Below are 24379 nucleotides of genomic sequence, written 5' to 3'. Positions count from 1 at the left end.
AGCTGAATCACGAAAGAAAAAATTTGGGTTCAGTGTCCCTTTAATTCTTATGTTATCCATTGCTGAAGGAACAGTATTGCACTACCGGCAGCTAGCTGAACACAACTAGTTAGCCAATCGCAAGACAAATGTGTGAAGGCACCAATCAGCAGCTAGCTCCCACTAGCGTATGATATGTGTGTATTCTTTTTCAACAAGGGATACCAAGAGAAAGAAGCACATTTAAAAATAGAAGTGAATTTAAAAGTTTCTTAAAAGTGCATGCTCTATCTGAATAATGCAAGTTAAATTTTGGCTTTCCTATCCCTTTAAACATGGATAGTGGATACCAATAAACGGAGATTGTGTGTAGAAAATGTGCCCAGAACAGTAATGTTTTCTTTATATTAATAAGATTTTAAACAGACATTAACATCATATTAGAAAAGCACATCAGTAAATGCTAAGTTCAATAGGGCCCCCTTTATGTTTAAGGACTCAAAAACATTTTTATGAAATGAAGCACTCAGTTCACAGTTTCCCGTGTACGGCTCTAAAGAAAAGAGCATTTTTAGGTTAAATTACATCCCTTAATATCCAAAAATGGAATCTAATTGCACTTAATAATGTTTTATTGCAAGTAATATACTACATGATTACTCAATAATGGAAAAAAAATGCTCTCGCTCTGTGAATAAAACAAGATAACACATGAATCATACACAGCAGGGCTGGGAATCCCTACTCTGTGCATGTTTTGTGACTGCATATTTTTATGACTGGATGACAATAGTTTACAATAGAGATGTAGGCTAAAATTCACACATTAACACAGTAGCCTGTTAGCCTACAACATACTGATATGCAATATGTTACCGTTCTCTGAATAAAGGGACATTGTACATTAGATTTTTCTTTGCATAAATCTTTTGTAGATGATCCATTTATATAGCCCACTTGGGAGTGTTTTTGTACTAGTGTATAGTTTTGCTTATTTAACATTTAATAACACTGTGCAGATTTTCCGATTCCTAACCAAGCCACTTTCACTGGGTCTCCCAGCCTAACCTCATCAACAGTGCCAAACTGGAAGCTTCTAAGTATTTCAAAGATTTTATACTGGATATTGAGATCAGTATCTGTGCATATTCTTTTTTTATAGTAGTGTATTATATGCAGTTATAAGAAAATTGGTGTATACTGTCCCTTTAAAGGGAAGTCAACAACTTCAAATTAGGCCACAATTATATGGAATATTCTATCATATGCCCACTTTAGTAAGCAACACAACAAGCCTTTCCAAAGTACATAAAGCTACAAAAAAAAAAATTGATATGCAAAAAATAGCTTTCACCACTACCGGTGGCTATGATTTATTATTATTTTCTGTGGTTTGTATATAGCAAATTAAAGACCGGAGACATTGTCCAGATACAATAGCAATTGACGTGAAATATCTATCGACATGGCTATTAAATATATATCTAGTGTACTATATAGAAGCATCTACTCACAACCTGCATGGGGAGAAGTCAAAAGCATCATGGCAGACGCAGCGTCAATGTCCGGATCTGGAAAAATCAACCAACAGATACATTATTTAAAACCAAGCTAACGTTTTGACGTCTAACCAGTTATCTAAATTTTGATATATCACTCATTTATCAAACCACCACCACAGAAAAGTTATTACCGTCACCAACTAAGGTACATAACACATTTTCCATGACTGGTTATGCATTTGTTAAAATTTAATTACGCTTTCACCTAGATATCGTTTTATTAATATACACGGCCGAAGTCTGTATATTGGGTACATAGCGAAAAAAAGCTCATGTCCCCAATTTATGGTATCTATTTGCCCATTGTATTAGCAATAAATTAATTACTAATTAATGAGTTCCTAAAAAAAACACCCCAAAACAACGGTGAATTGTAGGGAAAAGATTTGGTATGAGTAATATATGACCATCCAAATGTCTGTAAGAAGAGGAAATGGGAGATAGTTTTCCTCATTTGTCAGTGAACAGATGAAGACTACCAAAAGGCTAGAACAAAGGGGTCAAGTACACAGAAAACAGGAAGCAAAGAACTAATGGTGTATCTTAGTATTCACAGCAAAAACAAACATAGAAATATAAAGAACGCATAGCGTCATAGTCATTTTTTTGAATCACTTGCTAAACCTAGTTTTGTTATGTCAATTGGCAGATGGCAGGTTGCAGACGCTGAAGAAAAATATTGTCCCTTTTTATAAGTATATCACCCCCCTTTACATGCAGAGGCAGCAGCAACGGTGCTATGGAAACCAATGGTTACCATGACGACAGTAAACATCAAGACCGGCCAGTGAATAAAATGAAAAGAACATCTGCCCCAGCCTGGCGTCCCATCTGCCCTAGGGCGAAACTCGCTAACGGAGCACTGAGGCCGCGTGACAGATACAGCCGACTGTGCCATGTCCAAATAAATGAAGTGTACAACAGAAGCAGACAACCCTCGCAGATTACAGCCTCTGTGAAGCTTAAACTGAATGACTAATGATCTCCGTTTTTTCACTTGTCACTATTTGTACTAAATTACACACCAAAAAATTCAATTTACTGCTAACAGCTTCATGGCACTTTGTTTTGGGTATTATGCTGAAGAATTACATTTTGCAGCTATGAAAGGAGCATTTTTCATACTACATGCGAGCAGTTTCATTTCCATTGATATAATGCAATAAAATCGAGAGTTTGCATTATTCATCCGCCTTAAACAAAAATACAACTGCTTGCAACAGATGTGTTACGTACAATGGCATAAATTAAACAAGGAAAGGGGATACAGGAAATACCTTGAATTTAACAAATTCAATCAATACATTTAATATGTTTTGCTTTGGCTGTAGCACAAACTAAGCTAACTCTGATGGAAAAATGACATGTGATGTGATTAAAACAGGTGAAAAATAATATATGCACTATTTAGCCAAAATAAATACATTTTGTGTTTTGTTTTGTTTTTTTAAAAAGTGCAAAAACACAAATTAATTACTTTATTGTCCGTTTAATCAGAAACATATTATTACAATTATTAGAAGATGTAAATTCATATGTAGGTTTATATCTTTAGTAAGACATTTATTAAAAAAATAAAATAAAACAACATCACAGGGTATGGATAATACCTAGCAAGGAATCCCCCCCAATAAATGTCTGGCATTTATAAAGCCCTGTAAAGGAATTTATTATTTAAAGAGCAAAACAGTAGTTTTTGTGCACAAGTTTATACACAGTGATATCATAACATTCATCCTCAAAGCAGAAAATAACCACTTATCTGTGCTGCTGCATTAGACGTTACTTGTACCAAACACAGACATATGCTCCACACAATATGTAATTTGCAGACATTAATATCTCAGGGTTGCCCGAGGATTCAGTCTCTCTGCTTCACTAGATCACACATATCAACAAGGCCACAAGGCCAAATATGGCACAGTCAGGTCTGTTAGCAATAATCCAATCCGATGTCTGACTTGCTTTACACATTTAAACTGATCAAAATTACACCCAAATCATTTTATATCAATTATGCAGTGTTCATTATATGTGCAAACTGTCACCCATATGACATATTGCATGATGGTATTCTGGAAATTGCCCACAACGTTCTATACATTTGTAGCCTGCTTAAATCACACAAAACCTTCACACAAAAAAAGGCGTTGCAGAGAAGGGTCACACAAAGCTAATAAGGGTAATGGAGAATTTAAGCTATGAGGAGAGGTTAGCCAAACTGGGTCTGTTTTCTCTAGAAAACAGGGGCTTGAGAGGTGACATGATTACTTTATATAAATATACTCAAGGGCAATATATAGAGATGGCAGAAGCTCTGCTTATTAAAAAAAAGTGTTTGTGACAAGGATACAATTTGCTGCGCTATTTCTCATGCCGAGTTTCGCAGCATGAGAACGAGACTCCCATTGGAGCCAATGGAAGCGTGCTCTCGTGAGCACAATGATTCCGTGCACGTTTGCATTGCGCCTAACTTGCAACAACAGCACACATTTGCGTGCACTGGTATTACTAAACTGAGCGCAAATATCGCTACCGCAAGCGCTATATTTTGCGCTCAATTTATAATCTAGCCCTTTATGTTTTAAATCAGAAATGATTAACTTCATAGCACAGAGGCAGATTTGCATTTGAGAAGCAGCATATAAATTTATGGGTATTAAACACACAAATAATTTTCCCGGGGACAAAAAAGCTATCAAACATATTCTCAATTAAAGGGACATGACATACAAAAAAAAAATAATTTAATAAATCAGACAGAGCATAGATTTTTAAACAACTTTGGAATTTACATATATGATCAATTTTGCTTCATTCTCATAGTATCCTTTGTTGAAGGAGCAGCAATGCCCTGATCATAGCAAGTTGAACACATTGGTAAGCCAATAACAAGAGGCATATATGTGAAGCCCTTAATAAGCATCTAGCTCCCAGCTTCTGAGCATACCTAGGTATTATTTTTAACAAAGGATACTAAGAGAACAAAGCAAATTAGATAATAGAAGTACATTGGAAAGTTGTTTAAAATTGTATGTTCTATCTGAATCACGCACAAAACATTTTTGGGTTTATTTTCCTTTGAAGCATTTTTCAGGACCTTGAGGGCTACATGTGACCTATTTGATATCAATTGCCCATCCCTGTTCTAAATTAATATTGCACATCTGCCAAACAATAAATAAATGAAATAAAAATATTTTAATGTAAAATTCAGATATCAAATGCAACAACCAAACATACATATTTCTACATTTGAATGAAGATCCTTAGCAGCATCAGTATAGAACCAATATTTAAATATTACATTAGGGTCAATTGATATTCTAATGTTATAATTCATTCTACAGAAATATTCAAATTTATTGAATATCAAGGTGAGCCTAAATCTACAATTTGAAGTTTCCTCATTGGCCCATTCTAAGCTCCTAAGTAAGAATAACTATCTGTCTATCTTTCCATATCATATGCATGTTGATAGCAAAACACACATATTAGTGAGGGTCTATAAAGGCCAGATTGGGCCATGTGAAGTTTTTGGCCTGATAGCTACCTCAGTCCCTGAACCCTTAGAATATATATGTCTATGGGTATAAATATCCCAGGAATGATCAATGTATTCAAAGGAGGTAGATAATTTGATTGCTTTTCTGTATTTATTCTACCAAGGACCACACAATTATATATGCACATGTCCCATATACAGACTGTAAAGGAATAATCTAAATAAATGAATGAAAGTCCCAGAAACAGATGGGGAAAGTCATGAGTGAGCTAAAAAACTGAGGGGGGCATCCAATATGGCGGAACTTAGACAGGGCAAACCTGGACTATAAAAAATAGTCTTATTTTATGCTCATATTTAATTATAAATCAAATAACAAAACAAAAACAAAATGGTACAATATGATGCAAAACAGCAAGAAAATATTTATTAACCCAAAAAGTAAAAAGGTAATAGACTGATACTGTAAATAATAAAGATTTTTGTTAGAAATGTATTAGCAAATGCAATTTTGTTGTTCCATTACAAAAGTTTTGTTTAATTGTGTTCATTTTAAAGTTTTGTCACGTTTCAACTCTCGCTCTTAACTCTTTGTCCTGCTTCATGTCTCTCATTCATCAGCAGACCAAAGCCGTGTGAATGAGGCAGGGATGTAGGGCGTTCCCTTGCTAGAAAATTATACATTCCCTCCATTGAAACCGACACTAATAAACAGCTGCCATGCAGACAGCGGCACCACCGAGTGTCACAGATTTATCATTACACAGGGACAAAACAGAATTTATGTTTACCTGATAAATTACTTTCTCCAACGGTGTGTCCGGTCCACGGCGTCATCCTTACTTGTGGGATATTCTCTTCCCCAACAGGAAATGGCAAAGAGCCCAGCAAAGCTGGTCACATGATCCCTCCTAGGCTCCGCCTACCCCAGTCATTCGACCGACGTTAAGGAGGAATATTTGCATAGGAGAAACCATATGTTACCGTGGTGACTGTAGTTAAAGAAAATAAATTATCAGACCTGATTAAAAAAACCAGGGCGGGCCGTGGACCGGACACACCGTTGGAGAAAGTAATTTATCAGGTAAACATAAATTCTGTTTTCTCCAACATAGGTGTGTCCGGTCCACGGCGTCATCCTTACTTGTGGGAACCAATACCAAAGCTTTAGGACACGGATGAAGGGAGGGAGCAAATCAGGTCACCTAAATGGAAGGCACCACGGCTTGCAAAACCTTTCTCCCAAAAACAGCCTCAGAAGAAGCAAAAGTATCAAATTTGTAAAATTTAGAAAAAGTGTGCAGTGAAGACCAAGTAGCTGCCTTACATATCTGATCAACAGAAGCCTCGTTCTTGAAGGCCCATGTGGAAGCCACAGCCCTAGTGGAGTGAGCTGTGATTCTTTCAGGAGGCTGCCGTCCGGCAGTCTCATAAGCCAATCGGATAATGCTTTTAATCCAGAAGGAGAGAGAGGTAGAAGTTGCTTTTTGACCTCTCCGTTTACCAGAATAAACAACAAACAAAGACAAAGTTTGTCTGAAATCCTTAGTAGCTGCTAAGTAAAATTTGAGAGCACGAACTACATCCAAGTTGTGCAACAAACGTTCCTTCTTTGAAAATGGATTAGGACACAAAGAAGGCACAACTATCTCCTGGTTAATGTTTTTGTTAGAAACAACTTTTGGAAGAAAACCAGGTTTAGTACGCAAAACCACCTTATCTGCATGGAACACCAGATAAGGAGAAGAACACTGCAGAGCAGATAATTCTGAAACTCTTCTAGCAGAAGAAATTGCAACCAAAAACAAAACCTTCCAAGATAATAACTTAATATCAACGGAATGTAAGGGTTCAAACGGAACCCCCTGAAGAACTGAAAGAACTAGGTTGAGACTCCAAGGAGGAGTCAAAATTTTGTAAACAGGCTTGATTCTAACCAGAGCCTGAACAAAGGCTAGAACATCTGGCACAGCTGCCAGCTTTTTGTGAAGTAACACAGACAAGGCAGAAATCTGTCCCATCAAGGAACTTGCAGATAATCCTTTTTCCAATCCTTCTCGAAGGAAGGATAGACTCTTAGGAATCTTAACCTTGTCCCAAGGGAATCCTGCAGATTCACACCAACAGATATACCAAATTATGTGGTAATTTTTCTGGTTACAGGCTTTCAGGCCTGAACAAGAGTATTAATAACAGAATCTGAGAACCCTCGCTTTGATAAGATCAAGCGTTCAATCTCCAAGCAGTCAGCTGGAGTGGGTCGAACGGACCTAGAACAAGAAGGTCTCTCAAAGGTAGCTTCCATGGTGGAGCCGATGACATATTCACCAGATCTGCATACCAAGTCCTGCGTGGCCACGCAGGAGCTATCAAAATCACCGACGCCCTCTCCTGATTGATCCTGGCTACCAGCCTGGGGATGAGAGGAAACGGCGGGAACACATAAGCTAGTTTGAAGGTCCAAGGTGCTACTAGTGCATCCACTAGAGCCGCCTTGGGATCCCTGGATCTGTACCCGTAGTAAGGAACTCTGAAGTTCTGACGAGAGGCCATCAGATCCATGTCTGGAATGCCCCACGGTTGAGTGACTTGGGCAAAGATTTCCGGATGGAGTTCCCACTCCCCCGGATGCAATGTCTGACGACTCAGAAAATCCGCTTCCCAATTTTCCACTCCTGGGATGTGGATAGCAGACAGGTGGCAGGAGTGAGACTCCGCCCATAGAATGATTTTGGTCACTTCTTCCATCGCTAGGGAACTCCTTGTTCCCCCCTGATGGTTGATGTATGAACTTGGCCCTCGCTAGCTGAGGCCAAGCTTTGAGAGCATTGAATATCGCTCTTAGTTCCAGAATATTTATCGGTAGAAGAGATTCTACCCGAGACCAAAGACCCTGAGCTTTCAGGGATCCCCAGACCGCGCCCCAGCCCATCAGACTGGCGTCGGTCGTGACAATGACCCACTCTGGTCTGCGGAAGGTCATCCCTTGTGACAGGTTGTCCAGGGACAGCCACCAACGGAATGAGTCTCTGGTCCTCTGATTTACTTGTATCTTCGGAGACAAGTCTGAATAGTCCCCATTCCACTGACTGAGCATGAACAGTTGTAATGGTCTTAGATGAATGCGCACAAAAGGAACTATGTCCATTGCCGCTACCATCAAACCTATCACTTCCATGCACTGCGCTATGGAAGGAAGAGGAACGGAATGAAGTATCCGACAAGAGTCTAGAAGTTTTGTTTTTCTGGCTTCTGTCAGAAAAATCCTCATTTCTAAGGAGTCTATTATAGTTCCCAAGAAGGGAACCCTCGTTGACGGAGATAGAGAACTCTTTTCCACGTTCACTTTCCATCCGTGAGATCTGAGAAAGGCCAGGACAATGTCCGTGTGAGCCTTTACTTGAGGAAGGGACGACGCTCGAATCAGAATGTCGTCCAAGTAAGGTACTACAGCAATGCCCCTTGGTCTTAGCACCGCCAGAAGGGACCCTAGTACCTATGAGAAAATCCTAGGAGTAGTGGCTAATCCGAAAGAAAATGCCACGAACTGGAAATGCTTGTCCAGGAATGCAAACCTTAGGAACCGATGATGTTCCTTGTGGATAGGAATATGTAGATACGCATCCTTGAAATCCACCTTGGTCATGAATTGACCTTCCTGGATGGAAGGAAGAAGTGTTCGAATGGTTTCCATCTTGAACGATGGAACCTTGAGAAACTTGTTCAAGATCTTGAGATCTAAGATTGGTCTGAACGTTCCCTCTTTTTTGGGAACTATGAACAGATTGGAGTAGAACCCCATCCCTTGTTCTCCTAATGGAACAGGATGAATCACTCCCATTTTTAGCAGGTCTTCTACCCAATGTAAGAATGCCTGTCTTCTTATGTGGTCTGAAGACAACTGAGACCTGTGGAACCTCCCCCTTGGAGGAAGCCCCTTGAACTCCAGAGAATAACCTTGGGAGACTATTTCTAGCGCCCAAGGATCCAGAACATCTCTTGCCCAAGCCTGAGCGAAGAGAGAGAGTCTGCCCCCCACCAGATCCGGTCCCGGATCGGGGGCCCGCATTTCATGCTGTCTTGGTAGCAGTGGCAGGTTTCCTGGCCTGCTTTCCTTTGTTCCAGCCTTGCATAGGTCTCCAGGCTGGATTGGCTTGAGAAGTATTACCTTCCTGCTCAGAGGACGTAGCCCTTGGGGCTGATCCGTTTCTGCGAAAGGGACGAAACTTAGGTTTATTTTTGGTCTTGAAAAGACCTATCCTGAGGAAGGGCGTGGCCCTTGCCCCCAGTGATATCAGAGATAATCTTTTTCAAGTCAGGGCCAAAGAGTGTTTTCCCCTTGAAAGGAATGTCAAGCAATTTGTTCTTGGAAGACGCATCCGCTGCCCAAGATTTTAACCAAAGCGCTCTGCGCCACAATAGCAAACCCAGAATTTTTTCGCCGCTAACCTAGCCAATTGCAAGGTAGCGTCTAGGGTGAAAGAATTAGCCAATTTAAGAGCACGAATTCTGTCCATAATCTCCTCATAAGAAGAAGAATTACTAATAATCGCCTTTCCTAGCTCATCAAACTAGAAACACGCGGCTGCAGTGACAGGGACAATGCATGCAATTGGTTGTAGAAGGGAACCTTGCTGAACAAACATCTTTAGCAGACCTTCTAATTTTTTATCCATAGGATCTTGGAAAGCACAACTATCTTCTATGGGTATAGTGGCGCGCTTGTGTAGAGTAGAAACCGCCCCCTCGACCTTGGGGACTGTCTGCCATCAGTCCTTTCTGGGGTCGACTATAGGAAAACAATTTTATAAATATGGGGGGAGGTACTAAAGGTATACCGGGCCTGTCCCATTCTTTACTAACAATGTACGCCACCCGCTTGGATATAGGAAAAGCTTCGGGGGGCCCCGGGGCCTCTAAGAACTTTTCCATTTTACATAGTGGTTCTGGAATGACCAGATAATCACAATCATCCAAATTGGATAACACCTCCTTAAGCAGAGTGCGGAGATGTTCCAACTTAAATTTAAAAGTAATCACATCAGGTTCAGCTTGTTGAGAAATGTTTCCTGAATCTGAAATTTCTCCCTCAGACAAAACCTCCCTGGCCCCCTCAGACTGGTGTAGGGGCCCTTCAGAAACCATATCATCAGCGTTCTCATGCTCTACAGAATTTTCTAAAACAGAGCAGTCGCGCTTTCGCTGATAAGTGGGCATATTGGCTAAAATGTTTTTGATAGAATTATCCATTACAGCCGTTAAATGTTGCATAGTAAGGAGTATTGGCGCACTAGATGTACTAGGGGCCTCCTGTATGGGCAAGACTGGTGTAGACGAAGGAGGGGATGATGCAGTACCATGCTTACTCCCCTCACTTGAGGAATCATCTTGGGCATCATTTTTACTAAAATTTTTTATGACATAAAATACATATAGTTAAATGAGAAGGAACCTTGGTTTCCCCACAGTCAGAACACAATCTATCTGGTAGTTCAGACATGTTAAACAGGCATAAACTTGATAACAAAGCACAAAAAACGTTTTAAAATAAAACCGTTACTGTCACTTTAAATTTTAAACTAAACACACTTTATTACTGCAATTGCGAAAAAGTATGAAGGAATTGTTCAAAATTCACCAAAATTTCACCACAGTGTCTTAAAGCCTTAAAAGTATTGCACACCAAATTTGGAAGCTTTAACCCTTAAAATAACGGAACCGGAGCCGTTTTTATATTTAACCCCTTTACAGTCCCTGGAATCTGCTTTGCTGAGACCCAACCAAGCCCAAAGGGGAATACGATACCAAATGATGCCTTCAGAAAGACTTTTCTATGTATCAGAGCTCCACACACATGCAGCTGCATGCCATGCTGTCCTCAAAAACAAGTGCGCCATACCGGCGCGAAAATGAGGCTCTGACTATGATTAGGGAAAGCCCCTAAAGAATAAGGTGTCTAAAACAGTGCCTGCCGATATAATCATATCAAAATACCCAGAATAAATGATTCCTCAAGGCTAAATATGTGTTAATAATGAATCGATTTAGCCCAGAAAAAGTCTACAGTCTTAATAAGCCCTTGTGAAGCCCTTATTTACTATCTTAATAAACATGGCTTACCGGATCCCATAGGGAAAATGACAGCTTCCAGCATTACATCGTCTTGTTAGAATGTGTCATACCTCAAGCAGTAAGAGACTGCACACTGTTCCCCCAACTGAAGTTAATTGCTCTCAACAGTCCTGTGTGGAACAGCCATGGATTTTAGTTACGGTGCTAAAATCATTTTCCTCGTACAAACAGAAATCTTCATCTCTTTTCTGTTTCTGAGTAAATAGTACATACCAGCACTATTTTAAAATAACAAACTCTTGATTGAATAATAAAAACTACAGTTAAACACTAAAAAACTCTAAGCCATCTCCGTGGAGATGTTGCCTGTACAACGGCAAAGAGAATGACTGGGGTAGGCGGAGCCTAGGAGGGATCATGTGACCAGCTTTGCTGGGCTCTTTGCCATTTCCTGTTGGGGAAGAGAATATCCCACAAGTAAGGATGACGCCGTGGACCGGACACACCTATGTTGGAGAAACAGCCCTTATATACAGGGTGATGTGATAAAATATTTCCCAAAAAATAAATAAATAAATAAGGGGAATTTATATTTATAGACAAGAAGACACAGCATAGGGTAATACCGTTGCAATCAAACACGAAAAGCAGGAACATTATCATTCACATAAAGCACTCAATAGGGCTATTCACAACCGTCACAGGTGAAGCGGTTATAACCCCCTGTACTCTTAGACAGTCCATTTGTTTCCATTTTCAAACAGGAAGTTGTGTCTAGAACCGTAGTTCACACAACAATATTTGTCAACCCTATCTATGGGGAACTTAACTTAAAGTGATGGTCAACTCTCTCCTTTATGAACACAAATCTGGAATGTTAGTGATATTTTAGTTGGAGTTTAATTCATCAGTTGTAATAAAGATAGCCTATAACTAAATGTATACAGAGAGAATTGCACTCACAGGAACGAACAACTGGCTCAATACCATTGTTAGCCTGTTCTATGGCGATTTACCACCCTGGTGCAGCTTTTTAGCCCAGTAATGCTTTTCACAGAGAAGAATTTTCCTGTAGTATATCAGTCTGATCCCGCCTATTACGGTCAGTCCAGCGCCGAAATACCAGGCAATTCCTCTCTGAACAAGGAACACAGCAACCACAGACGATCGTTTCAGTCTTCATTTGGCCTCGTCAGTGAGGTGTAGCCATATTCCACTAAGCACACTGAGCAAGGAGTCCACGTCTGGTTGCCCCTTTTCCCCATAGGGAGACTAAATACATACAGAGAGAAGTGCACTCACAGGAACTAACAACTGTCTCAATACAATATAACTAAATGTAGCCACCAATCAGCAAGCGCTACCCAGGTTCTGAACCAAAAATGGTCCGGCTTCTAAGTTTACATTCAAATAAAGATACCAAGAGAACAAAGAAAATTTGATAATAGGAGTAAATTAGAAATTTGCTTTAAATTGCATGCTCTATCTGAATCATAAAAGTATAATTTTGACTAAACTGTCCCTTTAATAACAAAGATCAGTGGGTGGAGTAACGCTCACAGTAGCAGAGAGAACATGATCTAATTAAGTTTATTAAGCAATTTCCACATATTATTTACAAAACCACATATTAATTTTCTGCATTTTGAACGATTAATCAAAAGTGTCATATATAAGCACGGAAGTAACAATTAGTTCAGAACCAGAATATGTTTCAACTAGCTTTATTGTGAATATTGTTTAAATACGCAGTAGCTACTGCCTAATAAAAACTCATAATTATAGCCTAGACATATATATTTAATATGAAAAACATATTCCCTATTTAACATGATGTTTAGCAGTTTGCCCTTGCTTTAGAATACATTTTATATCTACAATATTATCTGTATAGTGCGATGTGTGTAAGATAGCAACATACTATTTCACAATGTGTTCTCAGGTAGCCAAAGGGTTACTGTGCTCGGAGGGTACGAGTTGATATACAGACTCTAAACAAAACACAAATTAGTTGAATTGATCCCCTAACAAATCTTTACAAAAGCAGTTACAGAGCTAACACCAACATTTCACTATCTGATGTCCTCATGGTCAAAAATAATAAATAAAACAAAGTATATGATCCCAGCATTAAAGGGATATAAAAAAATGATAGAATTATTCATATAGAACTCACCCTTTTACAATGTATTTCTATGATCAAATTTTAATTTTCTTGTTATCCTTTATTGAAAAGCAGGGTAGTTTCAGGAGTGTTCACGTGTCCGCAGCATTATATGGCAGCAATGTAATACATTAGCAATAGCACTAGATGGCAGCAATATTACCTTTCATTTAGTGCTCCAGACATGCACGCAGCCTATCTAGATATCTCTTTAACAAAGAACATGAGAACGAAGCAAATTTGACAATAAAAGTAAATTGGAAACTTTGTTTGAAATTACATTCTCTATCTGAATCATAAAAGAAAAGGTTAGGGTTTATGTCCCTTTAAGTTACCCATACAAAGCTCTTTCCACTTATCTAAATTCAAATGAAATACACAAAAATAAAAACTGTGCAGAGAGGTAACAATTTGTAACAAAGGGATAACATTAAAATGGAACTATATTTGTTGCCGGTGAATCAGTTTATATTTATCACAACCATCATATTTAATTTGGTATCAGATCCGGTAACATCCGATGATGAGTGGATTAGGCACTAATCTGAATTAAAACCGAAACAAAATCCATCGATTATCAGTTTATAAGCAGAAGACCCCTTTGCAAGACACCCCCCTTACTCATTAACATCATAACACTCTGGGCACAATTACTGCTTTTAAAATAAACTGACAGCCATGCTGCCTAATTCCCTGGGCTCTGGCAGAGTAATGCCTTACTCTTCAGAGACCAATGGATCAAATACTCTGTGCAGAAACCAAAAGGAGATTAAAGCCCGTCTCCCAGAAGAGAACACTTGACTATCCGCATTTTACACTGCCGTATCCCAGGGTTGATCTGTATACACATCGGATAAAGACCTTACGGTGGCCCTGGGTAGAACTGCTGAGGATTCTCCGCAGGAAGCCTTGCTTAACTCTCCAAGCATGACTTGCTTTCTGATACCTCTGTAGTGATTAGTGGATGAAGGCAGATCGTATCCTTTCACATGGGAGCTTTTGTGGCTTTTCTTGCCTTTTTCTTTTTTAACTCATTGCTTTTATATTGTGCCTTTTTATACCAGCAACAATATGGATTTTAAGTGATGGGATCTTAGATATTTCCACCAGTCTAGTTCAGGAAGATTATATTCACTCAACTATACAAAAGTTAAATGTTAAAAATTGACACTTTTTTGCCAAATAAACTTACATTTATATTGAAGCAGAAACTAACTAGGGAAAGTCTAGTCAAAATTAAACTTTCATGATTCAGAAAGAGCATGCAATTTTAAACAACTTTCCAATTTACTTTTATCATAAAATTGTCTTTGTTCTCTTGGTATTCTTTGTTAAAAGCTAAACCTAGGTATGCTAATTTCTAGGCCCCTGAAGACTGCCTCTTATCTCAGGGCATTGTAAAAAATTTACAGCTAGATTGCTTTAGTCGTGTGTGCCATATAGATAATATTGCGCTCATGCACGTGGAGTTACCTAGGAGTCAGCACTGAGTGGCTAAAATGTCTGTCAAAATAACTAAAATAAGGGTGCAGTCTGCAGAGGCTTAGATACAAGGTAATCACAGAGGTAGAAAATATATTAATATAACCGTGTTGGCTATGCAAAAATGTGGAATGGGTAATAAAGGGATTATCTATCTTTTTAAACATCCTGGGAATAAGGAGGAAATTTCTCTTTACTGATACAGGCAGGCAACTCTCCTTTTATAGGCTAATTTTAGAAATAGAAACTGCTATAGCTAAAACAAAACGGTAAAACAGTTTCACATGTAAACGTATAGGTTTATTAGACTATAAGAACATTAAAGGGATAGGAAAGTCCAAATTAAACTTGCATGATTCAGATAGAGCAATTCCATATATTTTACACTTTTACACTTTGTCTGATATGCTCCTGCTTATGACAGCAATACAGGAGCTGATCTTAACACAGGATGTGATAAATACAATAATAATTGTTAAAGGGACAGTCTACTCCAAAATGGTTATTGTTTAAAAAGATAGATAATCCCTTTATTATCCATTCCCCAGTTTTGCATACAGTTATATTAATATACGTTTTACCTATGTGATTACCTTGTATCTAAAGCCTCTTCTGACAGCCTGCTTATCACATGGCTATTTATTTATTATCTATTGCCTTGCATTTTAGCCAGTTAGTGCAGTGTCAGCCACAACTCCACGGGAGTGAACACAATGTTATCTATATGGAACACATGAACTAGCAGTCTCCTGTTGTGAAAAGCAAATACAAAAAGCATGTGATAATAGGCTGTCTGTAGAGGCTTAGAAACAAGCAGAAATTTAGAGGTTTAAAAGTTATAAAGTATATTAATATAACAATGTTGGTTGTGCAAAGCTGGGGAATGGGTAGTAAAAGTGCTATCTATCTTTTTAAACAATAACAATTTTAGTGTAGACTGTCCCTTTAACAATCCCAATCATTGTGAGGGTATCTGGGAGAATCACAAATGATCTGCTGTTACCAAATCTAGCAAATACATCATGTACAGAATGTTGTTTTCAAAATACACCAGTACTGTGAAACTGTATCTTTAAAATGATATACACACGTATATCGAGCAGATTTTCAGCATTACAAAAAAAGTTGCATTAAAAAGAACAATGTAATATTTAGAAAGAACAAATAAATAAAATGTTCCACAAACTTGTATATGATCCAGTTATCTAGCATTTGGTATTTTGGCCACTGCATGTCCACTTGTAAGGTATAAAAAGTGAGACAAAATAAAAATGCATGGTAAAGATTTATAGCATTCAGATAAACTCATTTTTTATTTAAACATATAATTAAAAATACAACATATGATCCATTAGCTTCCAACAAAGGAAAGAAGAAATGAATTTCAGACCTAAACAGCAGCGGTAAAAGTATTAAAAAGTGAGGATCTATCTACATCTACCCAGTGTCTATTTACAGAAAAAAATCTCACTATGGGTTAAAAAGGATGTAAATGTCAAATCAGAAATCACAATAGCTCATTCCGATTCCCTAAAATCTCCCTTTAAGGAATTTGAATATTGCCTGGCACAAAAGTAAAGAAAATTCTGGGTACATGCTAGATTTATTTTAAAGGGACAGTGTACACCAATTTTCTTATAACTGCATGTAACAGACACTACTATAAAGAAGAATTTGTACAGATACTGATCTAAAAGTCCAGTATAAATCCTTTTAAAAACTTATTTAGAAGCTCCCAGTTTAGTACTGTTGATGAGGTTAGGCTGGGACACTCAGTGAAATGGGCTGGGAAAACAAGAGGAGCAGACAATCCCCCCCCCCCTTCCCTGCATAAGAAAAGACAGATAAACAGGAGCCAGCAGGAGTCTGTAAATGAGTGTATACATCTGACACTGTAGGGCTTGGTTAGGAGTCTGAAAATCAGCACAATGTTATTAAAAAGTAAGCAAAACTATACATTATTATAAAAACACTCCCAGGTGGGTTATATAAATGGATAATCTACAAAACATTTATTGAAAGAAAAATGTAGTATGCAATGTCCCTTTAATCTCGTGCACCTGGGTGAGGAACTATTATTTTTCACTGTAATTGGCTGTTGCATGTTCCTATGAATAACCATCTACAAGCAAGGAACCACAGAATGTATATATTCACTTGTGCAATACTATAAATAATATGATCCACAACTACAAAAGGTAAAAGGGTTACAACTAGGACACTATTACATCAGCGCTCATATTTCACTACACGATGACGAGAAGTTTAAAAGTAAAACATTCCTTCCACATGGGATAATGCTGGCGTCCGCAGTGTATTGCTTCTAATACTCAGTCGTTTTGTTTCAATGTTATTCCCAAAGGAAGTTTTACAGATTGGGCTCTAAAACCCAATTATTTTTCCATTTCATAAAGTCTCGACAACACACAATTTCTCTCTGGTTTGAAAACAATAAGCAAAAAAAAAAAAAACCTCATTGAAAACTGAAATGACCCCATTCTGAGGATGCGCTGTTTTGCCACAGTGAGGTTAAGGAAAATTTAGTTTCTTGCCAACTCCTACAAAACATAAATATAAGCAGCAGATAAGGATCCCCAACAAGATTGCTATTTTTTTATGTAATCTCATACCATAAATGCTTTATTCTTGTAGGTTCCCCGAGATTGATTTCAGTTTCCTATCTTGCATTTAAAGGGATATGAAACCCAAATTGTTTCTTTCATGATTTAGATAGATTATACATTTTTAAACAACGTTCCAATTTATTGCTGTTATCAATTTTGCTTCATTCGCTTGGTATCTTCTATTGAAGATGCAGCAATGCACTCTGGGAGCTAGCCGAACACATTTGTTAGCCAATGAAAATGGGCATACAAGTTCAGCTACCAATCATTAGCTAGCTCCAAGCTCCTGAACCTATCATGATATTCTTTTCAACAAAGGATACCGAACATAATTCCAATTTACTTCTTTTACCAAATTTCCGTCATTCTCTTATTATCCGTTTACTGTAATTCCATTCTGAAATTGTGAGCTTTTCAAGGGCAGAACACTTATATTCCACACAGCTATTGGTTGCACACTCTAGTGACCTATTTATAACTGTCCCTAATTGGCCACAGCAGTGAAGGTAACCTAAGTTACAACATGGCAGCTCCCATAGTTTTATAGACACTAAAACTTTACACTTATTTTGTCAATATTTAAACAGCTAATGAAGCTTTAAAAAAAATACATTTACATGTTATTCTCAGACTAATCTTTTCTTTGAATGAATCATTATATCTAGCATCTATTTAGTGTTTAATGCCCGTTTAAAGCCAATAAGGGAAAATCCACAATTTTCAGAGCTAAGTGTCATGAAAGAGGGCAACAAATATAATAAAAGTATACTTCAAAGTTGTTTTACTACTCATAACTAAAGTTTTTATATAAAAATCTGAAGGCATTTACCAATACAAAAGTGGTGCTGCATTATCTGAAGTTTAGTTGAAAAAACAGTAGAGCAAAAAAATAATAATTCTGAAGCATATAATGAAATATGGAGCAGTGCCTGTCAAAACAATCCTGCTACAAGGTAATGTTCACTTTCATGAGTCAGAAAGAGCACACAATTTTAAGAAATTTTCCAATTTACGTCAATTATTAAATTTTTCAAATTTTTTTTATACACACTTTTTGAGGCACCAACACGTACTGAGCATGTGCACAAGCTCACAGGGTATACATATACTAGTCTGTGATTGGATGATGTCTGTCACGCAATACAGGGGGATGGCAAATGGGAGAAAAAAATAATTTGCCAGGAAAAAAATCTACTGCTTTTATGAAATTCAGTGTTAGTGCATTGTCTTTTTATTAGGCACATGTTAATTATGCAATTCCACTGTATTTAGTGGTCCTTAAATATTTTTTAATAATCAAAGATTTTTTTTTTACTATGTAAAGGGACATAATACTTAAATGCTAAACCACTTGAAAGTGATGCAGTATAACTGTAAAAAGATGAACACCTGTAATCTTCATTTTACAAAAGTGCTTGGTTAAAACTCAGCTACTGTCCAGCTGCAGGTTGAAAAAAACCCCAAAACAAACAAAAAACTATAGCCAATAAGCATCAGCCGTGCTGAGGTCATGCTTTGCTTTATTGTGATCTCATGAGATTTTACTGAAATCTCGTGAGATTTCACTCTATAGTTTTGAAGTTATTAATAATTTAGATGACTGGATACACTTTGGGGGTTATTTATCAACGCCTTTTTGGCAGGCTTCGTCTGACTATGACTGCAGGTTCTCACAAGAGAACCTGCACTCCATATTAAACAATAATCGGTCATCAGACCGCTGCTACCCTTTCGCCCTCTTAGGTGGCGAATTTCAATCTCCACGGTCTAGTCCGACCGGGGAGATTGACAGCTCCTGGCCGCGCGTGATTGGCTGTGTGCAGACAGGGGGGATTGCACGCGAGCCCGCCAGAGGTGATCTGCGGCGGACAGGGGCACGTATGTAGGCCCCTTTCCGCCTCAGCTTGATAAATCGCCCCCTTTATCAGCACTTAAGTATTCTGAATTTAAGCTGGAGCAAAGCATAGTACTTGATGCAAGATCTTGGAGAACAGAGTCAAACCACACCAATGAAGTGTAACAACTGTTCTATTTATTGACTGCTAGCGCCGCGGAAACTGTTGGCCCTCTACAAATACCTGATAATAATAACTGTCCACAATGTAGTTATATAGTATACATCACATACATGTAAATTACACAGAGGGTCTTCAGACACGCCCCTTAACTTCAGACATAAGATCCTTTGTTTAAAACATCCATCCTTGAGAAGAAGATAACAAAGGAATGTAAGGATGCTCTTAATTGCATGGTTACCTTAGTAACGAGATAAGGAGGTTACTCCCCAAAGAACAGATGTCATAAAACAAAATTAAGAAAAAAAAAATGTCTTCATAGATACAAGATGGAGGCAGTTTGGTTATATATTCTTACAGTTCCTCAAATTGATTAGGGAAATAACATGACTGTGCCTGCACATGCCAGATCCATGCTCCCTAGCAAGTCCAGGGACTAGCTTCCTGATTGGCTGATCCTTTACAATGGGTTGTGGCTACTGAGGAAATGTTGAGGTAAAATATCTTCCTTCGTTTACAAAGATATTTTCTAGTCAGCTTTTACAGCTATACTGCAGCACTTCCATGTGATTCAACAAGTGGACATCATGTCCATTTAATAAATTATTGTAAAAGGAGTTGGTAAATATTCTACTTTGGATCTTTGGAGGTTGTATTTATTTATTTTTGGGGGTTGGTGTGAGGTCACTGTGTGTTCAGTGAAGTTTAGCCTTATCTTTATTGGCTCTGATAAAAAGTTGGAAAACAGCTGTAGATTATAGTTCACAAACACTTTCACAACCGCATGGGGGTGTAACACGCATAGCATAGAAAATAAATAATATAATAAATTAATGTTTCCGTTTAATGCTTTTTAAACAAACAACTTAACTGCTTAACCAAATCTGTCAATTTATTTAATAACCAAAATACTCTAAACACACAAAACCAAGAATAAAAAGGTTTTTAAAAGTATACGCTGCGGCTATGGCTAAGTCCCGGGCATCCTATCGCTCAGGTTGCTATATAACAGCAGTACAAGCCAAGTTATTAGGGCTTGTAGGAAATAATTAAAAGGGACATTACACTAAAGTCAAAATTAAACCTTCGTGATTCAGATATAGTACACAATTTTAAAGGAACAAATAACTAAAAATCTTTCTTTTGTGATTAAAAGAGAGCATACAATTTTAAATGACTTTCCAATTGACTTCTATTATCAAATGTCTGTTTTCTTGTTATTCTTTGTTGAAAAGCAGGAAGGTGGGTGTGACATGTGTCTGCAATACTATATGGCAGTAGCTTTGTAACAATGTTATACATTAGCAAATGCAATAGATGGCAGCACTATTTCCCGTCATGTAGTGCTTTAGACATATGCATGCTACCTAGGTATCTCTTCAACAAAGAAGAACAAGGGACTTTTTTTAAAGAAGTAAATTTGAAACTTTTTTAAAAAAATTGAATTTTCTATCCGAATCAGGAAAGAAAAAGGTTTCATGTCCATTTAAACAACTTTCCAATGTACTTCAATTATCAAAACGTGCAGGTTTTTTTTTAATATGCACACTTTCTGAGGCTAGACTACACAGTATATGCATTTTGTGATTGGCTGATGGCTGTCACATGACACAGGAGGAGGGAAAATTGAATAAACTTTCAAATTCACCAGAACATATTCTACTGCTCATTTCAAATTCAAATTAAGTGCTACTGTGTTGTTTTGTTATTGTGTGTTTGTCAATAAGTCAATATGTCTGTATTTAGTGACCCTTTAAAAGAGATAGCTTGTAATCACAGAACTTAGTTGTGGAATCAGAAAATACTAGCTGAGTGATTTGTTTTCAAAATAGATTCAAATCGATTTGCTGCAATTGTTTTCAATAATCAAGCTTTCCTCCACCACTTACCTTATTTGGAGGAGTCATTATGGAACTATTACTGTCATTTTATTAATTAATTAATTTATTAAGCAAAACTTGCATTATTTTCAAGCATGTTATCCCCTCTGCTAAAGCCAGTTAGGGACAAATAGAGGACAGGGTTTAACCTATAAAGTCTACAGTGTGCACTTCCAAGTTTTTGTTTGATTACTCTGCATAATTAAGCACTTTGTATTACAACCTCCAGGTAATGAGTTTATTGCTGTAGGCACAACTGCAAAGGCTTATGGGAATATGACTGTTGACAACTGCTGGAGGCACCTTATGGACTTGAATACAGTTGGATGTATCCTTGATTTTAGCCTCTGCTTTGTCCAAGTGGTTTAATGTTTAGGGTTGTAAATCCCCATTATACATGAAACCCTGGAGAGCGTTTTCTTTACTTAATTACTTAACTTCTTTCCTAACCATCCTGGAAAATATATTTATCCACCTGGACTTTAAATAAATCTACACATCACTTAGCTATTGTTTTTTCCCCTGCCAAACAGACCTTTTAGGAGACTCAAAGGAAAGAACAGGGAGATAGAATTTTTTTTTTTTTTACATTTTTAAGAGCTAGAAATTGAGACTTCCTGGCTCCTGTAATTTTCTGGAACGGTTCGATCTGTGTATATATCTATTTATACACAGAAGGACCCCATTTATCAAATAATTGACTGAAAATTATACTGTGGCGAGCAGGTAGCAGACACTGGGCACCTTAATTTGCAGTAAGCAGGCGAGCATGGGTGATCCTGCCCCACAAGGGCTCCAATGCAGCTTCTGCTGCTTGAGAAATGGAACCCATAGTACGACAAGGAAATAGTAGAAAGGGATGACATGAGGCCAGTGGGTTCTAGTAATTACCCTGGTTACAGTTAAAGGGATAGAAAAATCTAAATTGAAATGTGAATGGATGCATTTCAATGTGAAATAGAAGTATTTTGGCAATATACTTCCATTAGCAAAATGCTTCTAGTAAAGGTTATTACAGGTTTTCTGTGGAATGCGCACATATTCTGTGAGTGTGTGTGTGAATGTGTGTTGCATGAGTGTTTATGTATGTATGTGTGTTTTATGAGTGTTATGTGTGAGTGTTTTATGAGAGTGTGTGGTGTGTATTTTATGAGTGTGTGTGTTGTGTGTGTGTGTTTTATGAGTGTGTGTGTGTGTGTTTTATGAGAGTGTGTGTCGTGTGTGTTTTATGGGAGTGTGTGTGTGTTTTTGAGAGTGTGTCGTGTATGTGTTATATAAGAGTGTGTTGTGTGTGTGTATTATGAGAGTGTGTGTTGTGTGTGTGTATTATGAGAGTGTGTGTTGTGTATGTGTTATATAAGAGTGTGCTGTGTGTTTTATAAGAGTGTGTGTGTGTTTTTGAGAGTGTGTCGTGTATGTGTTATATAAGAGTGTGTTGTGTGTGTGTATTATGAGAGTGTGTGTTGTGTATGTGTTATATAAGAGTGTGTCATGTGTGTTTTATATGAGTGTGTGTTGTGTGTGTTTTATATGAGTGTGTGTCGTGTGTGTTTTATGAGAGTGTGTGTCGTGTGTTTTATGAGAGTGTGTGTCGTGTGTTTTATGAGAGTGTGTGTCCTGTGTTTTATGAGAGTGTGTGTCCTGTGTTTTATGAGAGAGTGTGTTGTGTGTTTTATGAGAGAGTGTGTCGTGTGTTTTATGAGAGTGTGTGTCCTGTGTTTTATGAGAGAGTGTGTCGTGTGTTTTATGAGAGAGTGTGTCGTGTGTTTTATGAGAGTGTGTGTCCTGTGTTTTATGAGCGAGTGTGTCGTGTGTTTTATGAGAGTGTGTCGTATGTGTTTTATGAGAGAGTGTGTCGTGTGTTTTATGAGAGAGTGTGTCGTGTGTTTTATGAGAGTGTGTGTCCTGTGTTTTATGAGAGAGTGTGTCGTGTGTTTTATGAGAGAGTGTGTCGTGTGTTTTATGAGAGTGTGTGTCCTGTGTTTTATGAGAGAGTGTGTCGTGTGTTTTATGAGAGAGTGTGTCGTGTGTTTTATGAGAGTGTGTGTCCTGTGTTTTATGAGAGAGTGTGTCGTGTGTTTTATGAGAGTGTGTGTCCTGTGTTTTATGAGAGAGTGTGTCGTGTGTTTTATGAGAGAGTGTGTCGTGTGTTTTATGAGAGTGTGTGTCCTGTGTTTTATGAGAGAGTGTGTCGTGTGTTTTATGAGAGAGTGTGTCGTGTGTTTTATGAGAGTGTGTGTCCTGTGTTTTATGAGCGAGTGTGTCGTGTGTTTTATGAGAGTGTGTCGTATGTGTTTTATGAGAGCGTGTGTTGTGTGTGTTTTATGACAGTGTGTGTGTTTTATGAGTGTGTTGTGTGTTTTATGAGTGTGTTGTGTGTTTTATGAGTGTGTTGTGTGTTTTATGAGAGCGTGTGTTGTGTGTTTTATGACAGTGTGTCGTGTGTGTTTTTTTGAGAGTGTGTGTCGTGTGTGTTTTATGAGAGTGTGTGTCGTGTGTGTTTTATGAGTGTGTGTGTCGTGTTTTATGAGTGTGTGTGTCGTGTGTGTTTTATGAGTGTGTGTGTCATGTGTGTTTTATGAGAGTGTGTGTCATGTGTGTGTTTTATGAGAGTGTGTTGTGTGTTTTATGAGTGTGTTGTGTGTTTTATGAGAGTGTGTTGTGTGTTTTATGAGAGTGTGTTGTGTGTTTTATGAGAGTGGTGTGTGTTTTATGAGAGTGTGTCGTATGTGTTATGAGAGCGTGTGTTGTGTGTGTTTTATGACAGTGTGTGTTGTGTATGTGTTATATAAGAGTGTGTTGTGTATGTCTGTTTTATGAGAGTGTGTTGTGTGTGTTTTATGAGCGTGTGTCGTGTGTGTTTTATGAGTGTGTTGTGTGTGTTTTATGAGAGAGTGTGTCGTGTGTTTTATAAGTGTCTTGTGTGTGTTTTATGACAGTGTGTGTTGTGTATGTGTTATATAAAAGAGTGTTGTGTATGTCTGTTTTATGAGAGTGCGTTGTGTGTGTTTTATGAGTGTGTTGTGTGTGTTTTATGAGAGTGTTGTGTGTGTTTTATGAGAGTGTGTCATGTGTTTTATGAGTGTGTGTGTTGTG

General features: G+C 37.9%; 1 protein-coding gene across 4 annotated transcripts in view; it reads right to left on the bottom strand.

Annotated features, from left to right (window-relative positions):
- FOXN3 (forkhead box N3) overlaps nucleotides 1-24379 on the bottom strand; it is a 204585-nt gene that overhangs the window by 49880 nt on the left and 130326 nt on the right. For 2 of the 4 annotated variants that reach the window (XM_053697571.1, XM_053697572.1), the window contains exon 5: nucleotides 1494-1550. The exons of 1 other annotated variant lie outside the window; for it this stretch is intronic. In XM_053697571.1, coding sequence (XP_053553546.1) covers nucleotides 1494-1550 — 57 coding nt within the window. The remainder of the gene's footprint in view (nucleotides 1-1493; nucleotides 1551-24379) is intronic. One more of the 4 variants, XM_053697573.1, reaches the window with a different exon arrangement.

Source organism: Bombina bombina, chromosome 1, assembly GCF_027579735.1.
Source record: "Bombina bombina isolate aBomBom1 chromosome 1, aBomBom1.pri, whole genome shotgun sequence".
Classification (NCBI taxonomy): Eukaryota; Metazoa; Chordata; class Amphibia; order Anura; family Bombinatoridae; genus Bombina; species Bombina bombina.
Note: the sequence above shows the minus strand (reverse complement) of the source record. Positions and strands in the feature narration are given on the sequence as shown.